Raw genomic sequence first — 16,184 nt, 5'->3', positions numbered from 1 at the left:
ACCTACTCTAACTATTTTCAAGGCAGCAGCAAGGGTGTGACCAGGTCAAGGAAAGCCTGCGGGCGGTCTGCATGTAACCAGTGGCCTGCCCCTTCAAGGTAGTGGAAGGACGCTTGCGGGAAGAAGGTCTCAATCTCATCCTCATCCTCTGGCCTGTAAGGGAAGGTCAGCAGGTCAGGTCAGGTTAGGTCAGGCCTGTATTCTTGACGGTTTTCGGTCTATCAACTATTCAGTAAGGGGTAAGTAGCACCTCAACAGACAGTGCTCTGCCAGTGCGCCACATCTGTCGTCTCCCCTTCAAGGAGGAAGGTTAAGTCCCTGGGGATTGAAGTTCCTGGCGATGCCCTCCACGTTGACCTTCCACATGTAGCCGTCGCCTGCTGGAGTCTGGGTCAGGTTGGTCAGGAGGAATTGACGTATGCTGGGCTCCTGTAGGGGTGTGGATGGGTGTTAAGAGGAGGAAGAGGAGAAGAGAAGGAGGAGGAGTAGGAGGAGAAAGAACTAATATCAAGATGTATGTTAAAAGGAAGAAGAAGAGGAGGAGGAGGAAAAAGAGAAAGAACTGGTGTCAAGATGTAATGGAAGAAGAAGAGGAAAGAGGAGAAGGAATTGGCTTCTTGAGGGTGTAAAATGTATGTAAGAAGGAGGAAGAAGAGGAAAGAGGAGAAGGAGAAGGAAGAAGAGGAGGAGGAGGAGGAATTGGCTTCTTGAGGGTGTAAAATGTATGTTAGAAGGAGGAGAAGAGGAAAGAGGAGGAAGAACAGCTGTGTTTGAAGATACCCTAAACTTAACATAACCTAACAAAACCCCAAACAGTCACTATAGATCTTGACTCAGAAAATTCATACATGGTTCCTTACTAATGAGACTTTCCATACAACAAAGTGAGGTCATTCTTTGTTGATTTATACCATAAGGTGCTAGCTATTCTGTGTTTGAAGATACCCTAAACTTAACATAACTTAACCTAACAAAACCCCAAACAGTTACTATAGGTCTTGACTCAGAAAATTCATACATGGTTCCTTACTAATGAGACTTTCCATACAACAAAGTGAGGTCATTCTTTGTTGATTTATACCATAAGGTGCTAGCTATCCTGTGTTTGAAGATACCCTAAACTTAACATAACTTAACAAAACCCCAGACAGTTACTATAGGTCTTGACTCAGAAAATTCATACATGGTTCCTTACTAATGAGACTTTCCATACAACAAAGTGAGGTCATTCTCTGTTGATTTATACCATGAGGTGCTGGCTATCCTGTGTTTGAAGATACCCTAAACTTAACATAACTTAACAAAACCCCAGACAGTTACTATAGGTAGGTCTTGACTCAGAAAATTCATACATGGTTCCTTACTAATGAGACTTTCCATACAACAAAGTGAAGTCATTCTTTGTTGATTTATACCATAAGGTGCTAGCTATCCTGTGTTTGAAGATACCCTAAACTTAACATAACTTGACAAAACCCCAAACAGTTACTATAGGTCTTGACTCAGAAAATTCATGCATGGTTCCTTACTAATGAGACTTTCCATACAACAAAGTGAGGTCATTCTTTGTTGATTTATACCATAAGGTGCTAGCTATCCTGTGTTTGAAGATACCCTAAACTTAACATAACTTAACCTAACAAAACCCCAAACAGTTACTATAGGTCTTGACTCAGAAAATTCATACATGGTTCTTTACAAATGAGACTTTCTATACAACAAAGTGAGGCCATTCTTTGTTGATTTATACCATAAGGTGCTGGCTATCATGTGTTTGAAGATACCCTAAACTTAACCTAACCTAACCTAACAAAACCCCAAATAGTTACTATAGGTCTTGACTCAGAAAATTCATACATGGTTCCTTACTAATGAGACTTTCCATACAACAAAGTGAGGTCATTCTTTGTTGATTTATACCATAAGGTGCTAGCTATCCTGTGTTTGAAGATACCCTAAACTTAACATAACAAAACCCCAAACAGTTACTATAGGTCTTGACTCAGAAAATTCATACATGGTTCCTTACTAATGAGACTTTCCATACAACAAAGTGAGGTCATTCTTTGTTGATTTATACCATAAGGTGCTAGCTATCCTGTGTTTGAAGATACCCTAAACTTAACATAACTTAACCTAACAAAACCCCAAACAGTTACTATAGGTCTTGACTCAGAAAATTCATACATGGTTCCTTACTAATGAGACTTTCCATACAACAAAGTGAGGTCATTCTCTGTTGATTTATACCATAAGGTGCTGGCTATCATGTGTTTGAAGATACCCTAAACTTAACCTAACCTAACCTAACAAAACCCCAAATAGTTGCTATAGGTCTTGACTCAGAAAATTCATACATGGTTCCTTACTAATGAGACTTTCCATACAACAAAGTGAGGTCATTCTTTGTTGATTTATACCATAAGGTGCTAGCTATCCTGTGTTTGAAGATACCCTAAACTTAACATAACAAAACCCCAAACAGTTACTATAGGTCTTGACTCAGAAAATTCATACATGGTTCCTTACTAATGAGACTTTCCATACAACAAAGTGAGGTCATTCTCTGTTGATTTATACCATGATGTGCTGGCTATCCTGTGTTTGAAGATACCCTAAACTTAACCTAACCTAACCTAACAAAACCCCAAACAGTTACTCTTGGTCTTGACTCGGAAAATTCATATATGCTTCCCTACTTATGAGACTTTCCATACAACAAAGTGAGGTCATTCTTTGTTGATTTATCCTATATGGGGCTGGCTATCCTGTGTTTGAAGATACCCTAAACTTAACAAAACAAAACCCCAAACAGTTACTATAGGTCTTGACTCAGAAAATTCATACATGGTTCCTTACTAATGAGACTTTCCATACAACAAAGTGAGGTCATTCTCTGTTGATTTATACCATGAGGTGCTGGCTATCCTGTGTTTGAAGATACCCTAAACTTAACCTAACCTAACAAAACCCCAAACAGTTACTTGTTGATTTATCCCATATGGGGCTGGCTATCATGTGTTTGAAGATACCCTAAACTTAACATAACAAAACCCCAAACAGTTACTATAGGTCTTGACTCAGAAAATTCATACATGGTTCCTTACTAATGAGACTTTCCATACAACAAAGTGAGGTCATTCTCTGTTGATTTATAACATGAGGTGCTGGCTATCCTGTGTTTGAAGATACTAACCTAACAAAACCCCAAACAGTTAGACTTTCTATACAACAAAGTGAGGTCATTCTCTGTTGATTTATAACATGAGGTGCTGGCTATCCTGTGTTTGAAGATACCCTAAACTTAACCTAACCTAACCTAACAAAACCCCAAACAGTTACTCTTGGTCTTGACTCGGAAAATTCATATATGCTTCCCTACTTATGAGACTTTCTATACAACAAAGTGAGGCCATTCTTTGTTGATTTATCCTATACGGGGCTGGCTATCATGTGTTTGAAGATGCCCTAAACGTAATCTAACCTAACCTAACAAAACCCCAATCAACTCACAGCAACAGCAGGCTTCAACAGGTCATCCACATGCTTCCTGGCCTCCTGTGGGGTCAGGTCGGGCGGCAGGGTGACCCGACGCATGATCTCGAGGAAGCGCGGGAGGCTGGAGATGCTCTTTGAGGTCCCGATCGGCGAGATATCCAACACTAAAAGTTTCTCAATCACCGATGGCTGTGAATAAGGAGGTGGTGGTGGTGGTGGTGGTAATCATTTATGTATGGGATTATTATTATCATTAGTACTACTGATTAAACCCAACCTAACCTTATTTAATTATCTCTCACACACACACACACACACACATACGCATACACACCTCCGTCAGTGCCGCAGCCATCACAGCGCGGCCGCCCATGCTGTGTCCCATGAGCGCTGCCGTTGGGATGCTGTGTTGCTGCATAAACAGGAGGAGATCAGCGGCCAGGAGGGGGTAGCTATGGGCATCGGTGTGAGGGGAATCGCCATGGTTACGGGCATCAACTGTGTAGACCTATGGAGGGAGAATGGGGGGGTTAGTGGGCGCTCTCTCTCTCTTTCTTTTTCTCCTTCCTTTCTTTCTTCAATCTCCCTTCCTTTCCTTTCCTTTTTCTTCCTTCTACTTGCCTTTCCTTCCCTTCCCTTCCTTCCTTCCTTTCTCATTCATCCCTCTTCTTCTTCTGTAGTAGTAGTAGTCAATAGTAGTAGTAGTAGGAGTAGGAGGAGGAGGAGGAAAAGGTATGAAAAAAGAAAGAATTAAGCAAGAAAGAATAAGAATAATGAGAGATAATACATAATAATGATAATGAATAAAATAATGAATAGTAAAATGATATTAATAATGAGAAAAAGACAACTAAGATATAAAAAAAAAAAGGACAGGTCAGGTCAGGTCACCTCTCTGCCTGTCTTGGTGGCGATCGCTTTGGCCATCGACTTCCAGTTCATCTTGGAGCCCATGAGTCCGTGCATGATGATCAGCGGGGGTTGCCTGCTGCCACCACTCCTCCTGGGCTCGCTGTGTTTGGTGAAGGTCATGGGAACGGCCGAGCCCCTGAGACAAGAAAAAAAAATTACCATATATACCTTGACCTTATCTGACCTTACCTAACTTGTGCTCTGCTGCTAAAATACAAAAAAAGTGAAACAATACCTTCATAACTCCCCTGAGACAAGAAAAGAAAAAAAAAAATACCATATGTATCTTGACCTAATCTGACCTGACCTGACCTAACTAAATGTAACCTAACCTTTGCTCTACTCCTAAAATGTCATAAAAAGGAATAAATACCTATGTAACTTAATTTCCACCATATATTACTTAACTAAACCTAACCTGACCAACCAGTTCTATACATACCCTAATCTGACCTGACCTGACCTAACTAAATGTAACCTAACCTTTGCTCTACTCCTCAAATGTCATAAAAAGGAATAAATACCTATGTAACTTAATTTCCACTAACTATTGCAAGATGGCGCCACTATAAAAACACTGCGCCAGAGAAGACGGGGGCTGGGCCAGACTCACCCTACCGGGAAGAAGCCTGACCGACCATCAGGATCCACTGGAAGAAAGCCTACTACAACAATAGGCTGCAAAAAAAAAAAAAAAAAAATAAAAAAAAAATTACTTAACTAAACCTAACCTGACCAACCAGTTCTATACATACCCTGACCTGCCCTAACCTAACTAAGGCTAATATGACCTGTGCCCTCCTTCCAAAGCGTGATAAACAGAAATAAATCCCTAACTTCAGTATACTATAAATTTGCCATATATGTAAGAGGTTCAGAAGATTCAGAGTGACAACTTGAGGGTCACTTGAGGATGCTGAGTCATTTGAAGGACTTTTTACTCTTTTAATAATGCTGTAAAGTACATGAAATTCTCTAGGTCAAGTCCACTGATATTTATATTAATTAGGAGACCTATAAAATGTAATATCTTCAGGTTCTTTTTATTGCACGAGTTGGTTGGAGGTGCCCCGCCCTGCCCGGCTCCTGTCATCAATAAACATGCTTTACAATATAACTAATTCCCTCACCTTAGAGAACCCGTTGCTATATGCTTTCTTAGTGCACTTCTCACGCCTCTGCAGCCCCGGGGGTCAAGGGGTCGACCACAGGGGCGCGACAAGCAAATGACCGGGCCTTGCATAATATAAGTAAACATGCTTAACTGTATAACTAATTCCCTCACCTTAGATAACCCGTTGCTATATGCTTTCTTAGTGCACTTCTCACGCCTCTGCAGCCCCGGGGGTCAAGGGGTCGACCACAGGGGCGTGACAAGCAACTGACCGGGCCTTGCATAATATAAGTAAGCATGCTTAACCGTATAACTAATTCCCTCACCTTAGATAACCCATTGATATATGCTTCCTTAGTGCACTTCTCACTCCTCTGCAGCCCCAGGGGTCAAGGGGTCGACCACAGGGGCGCGACAAGCAACTGATCGGGCTTTGCATAATATAAGTAAACATGCTTAACCGTATAACTAATTCCCTCACCTTAGAGAACCCGTTGATATATGCTTCCTTAGTGCACTTCTCACTCCTTTGCAGCCCCGGGGGTCAAGGGGTCGACCACAGGGGCGTGCTAAGCTCCTGACCAAGCCTTGCATCATCCTCAATGTTTTTAGTGAGCCCGTTGGAGAGGCCAACGGTGCCAAATCTACTTACTCAGAACATCATATTTACCGGTTTCTGACCCACAACAATGCAAAAGAACACCAATGATTAACAATTTAAACGATAAATATAAATAGATCTAGTTACTGGGGAGGAGAAGACAGTTTTTGGGTCGCAAATTAGCAGATATATAAAACAATCTGGCACCATTGGGCTGAAAGTGCGGTACTCGGCTCACAACACAACACGGTCATGCTCCCTTCGGCCTCCCTTATTTTACCCTCCCTGGCGCGGAGTTTAGCTCCCCGCCGCCTCCTGCACGGGTCAGCGAGGGCGTGGGGCTACAGGAGCGCCATCAGCCTGGATAAAATATACCCAGACAGCGATCTTGACCCCACCAAGCCGCAACCGGTACGTGACCTGACCTTTTTCTTCTTTTGACCTGTATCTGCGTAAGTCCTCCTCCTCCTGGTCTTCTCTTCTGCTTATTCACAGGCTTTGCTCTTAAATGGGATTATATCTTTCATCTTACCTCTATAATATACCATTGCACCATAATATCAGTTTTATTGGTTATTGGTATTACTTGTCAGTCACCCAGATAGTCAGTCAGTCACCTACCCAGTCAGTCAGTCAGGCAGTCAGTCAGACACCCACTCATCCAACCAGTCAGTCAGTCAGTTGTGTAAAAGGGATTGCTATAGTGCATTATTTTTCACATATACCTTATATAATTACATTTTCTAAGTTTATATATATATAACTAATTTTGATTCCTTCTGTCCATCTCCTCAGATTCCCAAGACGCAGGGACTCAACTTCTCAGGCTACGTTCCGATGGGTGAGTCGCAAATAAGTGACAAGTGTTTATTCTTTAATGGCATTTCCTATTTTTTGGTGTTTTATCTTTCATTTCATAGTTACTTTAGTTCTGTTGAGTAGCATTTTGAAGCCTTAGTTATTGGAAGTGGCAGTAAAGGAAATACTTACTGTTTTATGAATGTGATAGAGAAAAAAATGAGAAAAAAGAGATTGAGATAGAGAGTAAAGAGAAAAAAGATATTAAAGAGAGAGAAATCTATATATTAAAGAGAAAAAGAGAGATAATAATGAATACTTAGTGTTTTATGAAAGCAATAGAGAAAAAAATAGAAAAAGTGATTGAGATAGAGAGTAAAGAGCAAAAGGTTAATAAAGAGAAAAAAAAAAGAGATATATTAATAATGAAAAATAATACTAAACACTTTATTACCCAAGAAAGAGCTCACTATGACAGATAATAAGTCTCATCACTCAGGAAGCACATATCAATTTACTGAACACAAAAAAAGAATGAAATAAACAAAAACTTACAGCTTCTAACCCCCTCCTCCCCTCCCCCTCCCCCCCCAGACCAGGTGCAGGTGACATACTCGCGCAGCAGTGGTCCCGGTGGCCAGAACGTCAACAGGATTAACACTAAGGTTGACCTGCGCTTCCACCTGGCCTCGGCGGACTGGCTCTCCCCTGAACTGAAGGAGAGGGTGGCAGCCAAGGTAATATTATGGGGCACTTAGTTATTCTTGTTTTCTTTTTCTTTTCTTTTTCTGCCTTGTTTTCTTTTTCTTTTGTTTGGGGGACTTAGTTGTTTTTTTCTTTTTTTTTCTTCTTCTTATTATTATTATTAGTTATCCATCAACACCATCAATAACTTCATCACCACCACTGTCACCATCACCACCTCTCATCACCACCACAGCACAAGACGCTCATCACCAAGGAGGGCTTCATGGTGGTGCGTTCCGACAAGACGCGTTCCCAGCAGCTCAATCTGGCCGAGGCGTTGGACAAGCTGCGTCACCTCATCTACGTGGCGGCCTTTGTCCCCGCCGCACCCCAGGCCGAGGATGTGGAGCGAGCCAGAAGGAGGTGGGTGTGTGTGTGTGTTTACCTAGTTGTATTTACCTAATTGTGATATACAGGAAAGGCATAACTTAGTCCTGTACTGTCTCATCTATATCTACAGTCATCTAGGGTAACTTGGTATTAAATTCATGAACCATCTTTGCATGTGTGTGTGTGCGTGTGTGTGTGTGTGTGTGTGTTTATGGTTCACCTATGGCCTTATTGTCTGTTGGCCCCAGTCTGTAATGGCACAGGCAGAAGTGTTTATAATGGTGCCATTTTGTTTGGCTCACACTGTCCCCCAGAGCTCATCTTTAATCCTCGTATAGGGAGAGTCTAGAGTCCAGGTTGATAGGTGGTCTTCAGGACAGCATGTGGGTAGTCTTGGGCCACTTGGCAATGACTGAAAAATTGCCAGCTTGTTTGTAGAGGTGGACGGGATGCGAACCTGTGTCCGCCTGAGTGCCATGCCCGTACGATGACCACTCAGCCACCACCTCCCCATATCTATAATTGCCCAGCCTTTCCTTTAACTGGTTGACACTCTTTGCCATCACAACATAAAAAAAGAATGCCTAAGTAAATAGCTGTTGTAAGAGTGAACCAGATGGATCGTAAAGAGAGCATAGGGAGTTCAAGAATGACAATCGTGAGACCAAAGCATAAGAAAGTAAACCATCGGAAACCAGGCAGACATGTAGAAGGAGAAGGAAAAAGAATAAGTAAATAGCTATAGGCAGAACCAGTTGTAAGAGTGAACCAGACGGATTGTACAGAGAGCAAAGGGAGTTAAAGACTGACAATCGTAAGACCAAATCATCGGAAACTGAACCATTGTAAACCAGGACAGACATGTGAAAAGAGAAGGAAAAAGAAAGAAAAACTCAACCCTCAGACATGCCCCCTTCTTCCCTCACCCCCCCAGACACGAGGCCGCCACCAGGGAGCGTCTGCGGCAGAAGAAGGAGCGATCCATCAACAAGCAGTATCGCCGGGCACCAGAACTGACCTAAGCAAGAGTGTGCCAGACATGGGACAAGAAGGATGTGTTTGTTTATTCACTTGGTAAAGAGCGTCACTTGATCGCTGAATTGAGGTGAAAAAGTGGACAGCTGTGTGTACATATTATTGTAAAAAGCTAAGTGGAAGTATGAGACTGAACAAGTGTGTGTATTAGTGTGTGAAATTTGATCTTGTGTAAAAGTTCGACCCCCAAAAGGCAGTGTGTAAAATTTGATCTTGTGTAAAAGTTCGACCCCCAAAAGGCAATGACATGTTTAGTTAGTGTCCTTGTAGAGTTGATATTTAAGAAAGGTCAACTAAAACATTTTATTTGAAGACGTAAAACTTGATCCTATGTAAAAGTTCGACCCTCAAAGTTCAAGTGGTGTCCTTATAGAAGTTGACAGTTCAGAAAGGTCAACTAAAACATGTTATTTGAAGATCTAAAACTTGATCTCTTTTAAAAGTTCGACGTCCAAAGGCAACGACATGTTCAATCAGTGTCCTTGGTAAGTTGATATTTAGAAAGCTTACCTAAAACATGTTATTTGAAGACCTAAAACTTGATCTCATGTAAAAGTTCGACCCCCAAATGGCACTTACATGTTCAGTTAGTGTCCTTGTTAAGTTGATAGTTAAGAACGATAACCTAAAACATGTTATTTGAAGACCTTATTTTGCACTGTGTCAATAAAATACACACCCAATTATCGTGTCCATACGTTTATTGGGTTCCTCTTTCCGTAACAAGAAAACGCGTCGAAACATGTCGAGGATATGTACAAAAATGACCTACTTGTTTTTTTTATTATTCAAACTCAACACTTACGGAAATAACAAAGAACTTGGAAAAAAGGAATTAAAATGGATGGAGTGATGGAAGGGTCTTAGGGGTACACACACACACACACACACACACACACACACACACACACACATACATACATACATACATACATACTCACTCAGCACCTTTTTTTATCATTATTATTATTATTGTTATTTTTATCAACAGGACACAAGAAGCATTGACATTAAAGCTCTGGAATTCACTGGCAGTATATTTTTCTTCATTGTTTTCCTTCTTTTTCTTCATTTTTTTCTTTTTCTTCTTTCTTTTCTTCCATATTTTATTTTCTTCCTCCTTTCCTCATCTCTCTCATTTTCTTCACTCCTCTTGTCTTCTCTCTATCTCATCTCCTTTGTCTTCTGCTTATTCCCACTTTCTCATTCCTTATTTTCTTCTCTTGTTATTTCATCTCCTTTTCTTCCTTCATCATGTTAACCTTTTTCCTCTTTAGTCTTCTTTTTCTTTCTTCCCTTCTTCTTTTAACACATTTTCCTTCTCCTTCTTTGGTTACAGATTCGCGTTTGTTGTTCTCTTTATCTTCTTCTTCATCTTCTTTCTTATCTCCTCCTTTTAACACATTTTCTTTATCCTTCTTTGGTTATAGATTCGACTTTGTTCTTCTCTTAAACTTCTTCATCTTCTCTCTTCTTAATTCTTTATATATACACTTTCCCTCTCACTCCTCTTCTGTAAGTTATATATCATTCACATTTCTTCTCCTCCTCTCCCTCCTCCTCCTCTCTCACCCATGGATCCTTCCCTCTCCCAGCCTCTCCCAAGGGCGTGAGGGAGGGAGAGTGGCTGATGATGACGCTGCTACCCCTCCATAGCGGCCTCTGCGGGGAGAGAAGAGAGAGAAGAGTTAGTGAATGGAGGAAAGGAAGGAGGGAGGATAAATGTATGGATAAGAAGGAGAGAAGGAGGAGGAAAGGAAAGGAAGGGGAGGTAGAAGAACGGAAAGGAAATCGGGTAGGAAGGAAAGAAGGAGATAGAAGGGAAGGAAAGAAAGGAGGAATTAAGAAAGAAAACGTAAATGGAAAGAGGAATTAAGAATGAGAAATGGAAAGGAAGGAACAGAAAATAAAGAAAGGACTTAAGACAGAAAACGGAATAATTACAAGGAAGGGAGATTGAAAAAGGAGAAAGAAATTAAAGAAAAGAAAGAAATGAAAAGCCAGCTGGAAGAAAATAGCCATGTCTACAAGGGTTTACAACATCTGGCGGCCAAAAACACGGCATTCAAAGTGAGCACCGTCTCTGTTACTGACAAATGGAACTTGGCGGCGCGGGGAGGATTGAGGAAGAAGAGGAGGAGGGGAAGATAATGTCACCTGCTCTTATAAACTACTTTGAGGGGAGATAAGAATGTAGAAATACCTCAAGACGGATTTTAATAAGAATTACGTATAAACTGAGGGTTATTATCGTATGTAACTTAGCGGCGCGGGGAGGAGGAGGAGCGATTATGTCACCTGGTCTTATAAACTACTTTGAGGGGAGGGAGATAAGAATGTAGAAATACCTCAAGACGGATTTTAATAAGAATTACGTATAAATTGAGGGTTTGAGGAAGATTTTGGGATTAACCTAAGTATGCATGAATGTCTACAGTTCCTTTCGAGTCACAAGGACTAATATTAGGTTGGAGAATAAGAGAAATAGAGGAAAAAAATGATATATGGGTTTGAGAGGAATTATTTGGTCGTTCGTATGATAGGGGTCAGCGGTGCAGTGGTTAGCGTCCCTGGCTAAATGAATCTGTGGTCCTGTGTTCGAACCCCGTCTACTAGTCAGGACAAGAAAAGTCTGTGTGCAGAGGTCGTGGAAGCAAGGTCGTCTGGGCAGGTGAAGGTGAATGCCAAGAACTTAAAAATACGCCGCCATGAACGAAGAAAGACTTTATCCTCAGACTTCACCGTGATGTTGGACTCTTGCTGATAATGGACAGAAATAAAAACATTCAGTTACAGTCCCTGAAAACTCGTACTGGAAGCTTTTTAATTAGTATGACTCTTATATGGAGCTCTTTTATTTAATTAGTGCGAGTCCTTAACGAGCTTCTGTTTTCTTTAATTAGTGCGAGTCCTTAACGAGCTTCTGTTTTATTTAATTAGTGCGAATCCTTAACGAGCTTCTGTTTTATTTAATTAGTGCGAGTCCTTAACGAGCTTCTGTTTTATTTAATTAGTGCGAGTCCTTAACGAGCTTCTGTTTTATTTAATTAGTGCGAGTCCTTAACGAGCTTCTGTTTTATTTAATTAGTGCGAGTCCTTAACGAGCTTCTGTTTTATTTAATTAGTGCGAGTCCTTAACGAGCTTCTGTTTTATTTAATTAGTGCGAGTCCTTAACGAGCTTCTGTTTTATTTAATTAGTGCGAGTCCTTAACGAGCTTCTGTTTTATTTAATTAGTGCGAATCCTTAACGAGCTTCTGTTTTATTTAATTAGTGCGAGTCCTTAACGAGCTTCTGTTTTATTTAATTAGTGCGAGTCCTTAACGAGCTTCTGTTTTATTTAATTAGTGCGAGTCCTTAACGAGCTTCTGTTTTATTTAATTAGTGCGAATCCTTAACGAGCTTCTGTTTTATTTAATTAGTGCGAGTCCTTAACGAGCTTCTGTTTTATTTAATTAGTGCGAATCCTTAACGAGCTCCTGTTTTATTTAATTAGTGCGAGTCCTTAACGAGCTTCTGTTTTATTTAATTAGTGCGAATCCTTAACGAGCTTCTGTTTTATTTAATTAGTGCGAGTCCTTAACGAGCTTCTGTTTTATTTAATTAGTGCGAGTCCTTAACGAGCTTCTGTTTTATTTAATTAGTGCGAATCCTTAACGAGCTTGTTTTATTTAATTAGTGCGAATCCTTAACGAGCTTCTGTTTTATTTAATTAGTGCGAGTCCTTAACGAGCTTCTGTTTTATTTAATTAGTGCGAGTCCTTAACGAGCTTCTGTTTTATTTAATTAGTGCGAGTCCTTAACGAGCTTCTGTTTTATTTAATTAGTGCGAGTCCTTAACGAGCTTCTGTTTTATTTAATTAGTGCGAGTCCTTAACGAGCTTCTGTTTTATTTAATTAGTGCGAGTCCTTAACGAGCTTCTGTTTTATTTAATTAGTGCGAGTCCTTAAGGATTTGTACCTCATAGAAAAGACTAATTCAAATAAAGGAAGATATTCAAGATGGAAAAAATTCTAGGCTAAGATAAAGACATGTTCGCGTTCCTATACCCGCCTACTGCTAACATAAATTCCAGCGTCTTATATTTTAATATGACGCGAGTGAATAAAGGATTTTTAAAGACATGCAAACACTATAATTCAGAAATGAACGATGCCATGGGAGGTTCCATTGACAGCTGAAAATTGACAATAAGCAAATGGAAGATATATAAACGATAGATAAAAATGCAAAACAGCTAAAATAAATAAATAAACATGAATATACAGAGGTAGCCGATTAAAAATAAATAATGCCCTGAGGATTTCGTGCCCTGCCATTAAGCACTCATTAAATACAACAAACAAATGAAAAGATAAAATGCATAATAGATAAAAATAAACACTAAAAACATGAATAAACGAGCCTAGACGATAAAAAATCCAATAATGCCTTTGGATATTTCGGCTCCAAGCGTCTGTCTGATCCGCCATGTGCTTCGAGGAATTTGCTTGGCGGATTATTTCTTCATTTTTTCCATTTTTCTCCACAAATTCGTAAAAACAACGCCTTTGGGAGTGACGCAAGTATTCATTAATGTTTGTAGTTTCTTTAGAGCCACGGGTATTAATATTAACTTGGAGAATAAGAGAAATAGAGGAAAAAAATATATATGGGTTGTTGTTTAGATGCAAAGAGAGAGAGAGAGAGAGAGAGAGAGAGAGAGAGAGAATGTGTTTGTGTGTTTGTGCGTGTGTGTTTAGGCTATGTCATGTATTATTCCTGGCACAGTGCTAGAGAGAGAGAGAGAGAGAGAGAGAGAGAGAGAGAGAGTTTTCTAGTAGGCTAAAAAGATGTTCTAATAGTCTCTCTCTCTCTCTCTCTCTCTCTCTCTCTCTCTCTCTCTCTCTCTTGTTGTTGTTTGTGTGTTTGTTTGTTTGTGTGTTTGTGAACCCATCTGTGGAATGTGTTTGAACTTACGGAAATGTGATGATAGGCTAATTATAGTGTACGTGCGTGTGTGCGTGTGTGTGTGTGAGAGAGAGAGAGAGAGAGAGAGAGAGAGAGAGAGAGAGAGAGAGGACCCGAGAATATAAATCAGTGGTGACCTCCCCCTACCCCCCCTCCCTTTCACACACACACACACACACACACACACGAACCCGCTTTTCCTGTTTTATTTTGCACACTCTCTCTAATGTGGACCCCAAATTTGATTGTTAGAGAGAGAGAGAGAGAGAGAGAGAGAGAGAGGGGGGGGGGCTATTATTATTATTATTATTATTATTATTATTATTATTATTGTTATTATTACTATTATCATTATTATTATTATCATTATTATCACATCAGTCATTTATTTTATCATAATTAAGGAGACCGATTTAAATGTGATATCAACCTCTCTCTCTCTCTCTCTCTCTCTCTCTCAGACCTAACTATTTATACCCGGCAAAAGTACTCGTTCTAAAAGAGAGAGAGAGAGAGAGAGAGAGAGAGAGAGAGAGAGAGAGAGAGAGAGAGAGAGAGAGAGAGAGAGAGAGAGAGAGAGAGCACGGGGGGTAGAGAAATGAGGAAAAAGGGAGGAGTAGGGAGAGAGAAGGGGGAAAGACGGAAGGAAAATGGAGAAAGGAGGGAAAGGAGGGAAGAGGAAAGAAAGGGGAAGGGAGACAGGAGGAGATAATGGGAGGGGAAGGGAAGGGGGGCGGTGGCACTTAGCCATATGGTTGGGGGGTGAGAGGGGGGGAAGGGGATACGAGGGGGGACAGGGGGGTCACAATATTGGGCGGCTCTCTTTGGCACTGTTGCTAGCCTCTCTCTCTCTCTCTCTCTCTCTCTCTCTCTCACACACACACACACACACCTTACTGCTGTGGCCGCTCCATGAAGATCGGGCAGCAGAAGAGGGCGAAGGCGGATGCGAGGCAGAGCGCGGCCATGGTGAAGAACTGGCGGCAGGAGGGAGGAGAAACACGTTGATTAACATGTAGAGGCGGTGAAGGAGCGAGGGAATGAATGGAACAGTGAAGAGCTAGAGGAAGGAATCTATGTTATGAGAAGGGATGACCAGTGCGCTAAATTATTGAATTAGACGGATAGCTAATTATATATATATATATATATATATATATATATATATATATATATATATATATATATATATATATATATATATATATATATATATATATATATATATATATATATATATATATATATATATATATATATATATATATAAAATAGTAGTAGTAGTTGTAGTAAGGGGGTGAGAAACGTGCCTTATGAAGACAGGCTGAAGCAGTTAAATCTACACTCGCTAGAAAGGCGAAGGTTGCGAGGAGACTTGATCGAAGTCTATAAATGGATGAAGGGCTTTAATAAAGGGGATGTCAATAAGATTTTGATGGTAAAAGAGCCAGGTAGGACGCGTAGCAATGGTTTTAAGTTAGACAAATTCAGATTCAACAAAGACATAGGCAAGAATTGGTTCACCAATAGAGTGGTGGACGAATGGAACAGGCTTGGGGGCCATGTTAACATAAGAACTTAAGAACGCATAAGTCTACAAGAGGCCGGTAGGCCTGTACTAGGCAGCTCCTTTGACCCTAAGCTCCCGTGTATCTAACCCCACCAAATATCGCTGTCCATGAATTTATCTAGTCTATTTTTGAATGTGACAATTGTATTGGCACTCACCACATGACTGCTAAGCCCATTCCACTCATCCACCACCCTGCTAGTAAACCAATTTTTGCCTGTGTCCCTGTTGAATCTGAATTTATCCAGTTTAAACCCATTACTGTTATTATTAGTAATTACATGTTGTGGGTGCCAATACCATAGATACATTCAAGAAGAGGTTAGATAAAGCCATGGATGGTGAGGTAAGGTGGGGTTGAGTGTACAGGAGCTGCCTTGTATAGGCCAACCGGCCTCTTGCAGACTCATTACGTTCTTATGTTCTTATGTTCTTATTTTTATTAATATTTTTTGTTATTATTATTATTATTACTATTATTACTATTATTATTATTATTATTATTATTATTATTATTATTATTGTTACTATATTTATTACTAATTTTATATATAATAATATAAATACGCTATATAAAATAGGAGGATAAAATATAAATAATATATAATAATATATATAATATATAGAAG

General features: G+C 40.1%; 3 protein-coding genes and 1 long non-coding RNA gene across 10 annotated transcripts in view; 2 read left to right on the top strand and 2 right to left on the bottom strand.

The window, feature by feature from the left end:
- Positions 1-297: 297 nt before the first annotated feature.
- LOC126985184 (protein ABHD11-like) lies at positions 298-6,294 on the bottom strand. Its single transcript, XM_050839739.1, has 5 exons — positions 6,006-6,294; positions 4,390-4,546; positions 3,833-4,006; positions 3,514-3,687; positions 298-429 (listed from the first exon to the last, which is right to left on the bottom strand). Exons 1-5 carry the CDS (start codon positions 6,119-6,121, stop codon positions 298-300), a joined length of 753 nt encoding a protein of 250 aa, XP_050695696.1. The 5' UTR covers positions 6,122-6,294.
- On the top strand, positions 1,095-2,966 carry LOC126985331 (uncharacterized). 4 transcript variants are annotated; one of them, XR_007738546.1, is made up of 3 exons: positions 1,095-1,224; positions 1,559-1,664; positions 2,825-2,966. It is a non-coding gene; the product is annotated as an uncharacterized LOC126985331 (long non-coding RNA). The 4 variants fall into 4 exon arrangements; XR_007738544.1 differs by having other exon boundaries at positions 2,335-2,960; XR_007738543.1 differs by lacking the exon at positions 2,825-2,966 and adding an exon at positions 1,995-2,273.
- Positions 6,295-6,333: 39 nt separating the features above from the next.
- LOC126985329 (peptidyl-tRNA hydrolase ICT1, mitochondrial-like) lies at positions 6,334-9,961 on the top strand. The gene is made up of 5 exons (XM_050840084.1): positions 6,334-6,536; positions 6,921-6,966; positions 7,518-7,660; positions 7,864-8,033; positions 8,935-9,961. The coding sequence occupies exons 1-5, from the start codon at positions 6,378-6,380 to the stop codon at positions 9,020-9,022; spliced, it is 606 nt and encodes a 201-aa protein (XP_050696041.1). The 5' UTR covers positions 6,334-6,377; the 3' UTR covers positions 9,023-9,961.
- The window catches only part of LOC126985330 (uncharacterized), a 10,347-nt gene continuing 4,069 nt past the window's right edge, over positions 9,907-16,184 (bottom strand). For 2 of the 4 annotated variants that reach the window (XR_007738541.1, XR_007738542.1), the window contains 2 exons: positions 14,878-14,962; positions 9,907-10,697 (listed from right to left, as the gene is read on the bottom strand). Coding sequence is in view for 2 of the 4 variants with exons in the window: in XM_050840085.1 (XP_050696042.1) it covers positions 10,604-10,697; positions 14,883-14,962 (174 nt within the window). In the remaining 2 variants the exon portion in view is untranslated. The remainder of the gene's footprint in view (positions 10,698-14,877; positions 14,963-16,184) is intronic. The other 2 variants (XM_050840085.1, XM_050840086.1) reach the window with 1 other exon arrangement.

This window comes from Eriocheir sinensis, chromosome 59 (genome assembly GCF_024679095.1).
Source record: "Eriocheir sinensis breed Jianghai 21 chromosome 59, ASM2467909v1, whole genome shotgun sequence".
Lineage (NCBI taxonomy): Eukaryota > Metazoa > Arthropoda > Malacostraca > Decapoda > Varunidae > Eriocheir > Eriocheir sinensis.
The sequence above is the reverse complement of the archived record's forward strand: the minus strand, read 5'-3'. Positions and strand labels throughout refer to the sequence as shown.

Bases quoted from the DNA above. Each gene is read 5' to 3' on its own strand.
- LOC126985329 (XM_050840084.1), top strand. From the start codon at position 6,378: ATGCTCCCTTCGGCCTCCCTTATTTTACCCTCCCTGGCGCGGAGTTTA. The intron at 7,661-7,863 runs GTAATATTATGG...TCACCACCACAG, and splicing joins AGGAGAGGGTGGCAGCCAAG to CACAAGACGCTCATCACCAA. The intron at 8,034-8,934 runs GTGGGTGTGTGT...TCACCCCCCCAG, and splicing joins GTGGAGCGAGCCAGAAGGAG to ACACGAGGCCGCCACCAGGG.
- LOC126985184 (XM_050839739.1), bottom strand. From the start codon at position 6,121: ATGATGCAAGGCTTGGTCAGGAGCTTAGCACGCCCCTGTGGTCGACCC. The intron at 4,547-6,005 runs GTGAGGGAATTA...TTCTTGTCTCAG, and splicing joins ATATCAACGGGTTCTCTAAG to GGGCTCGGCCGTTCCCATGA. The intron at 430-3,513 runs GTGAGTTGATTG...ACACCCCTACAG, and splicing joins TGTTGAAGCCTGCTGTTGCT to GAGCCCAGCATACGTCAATT.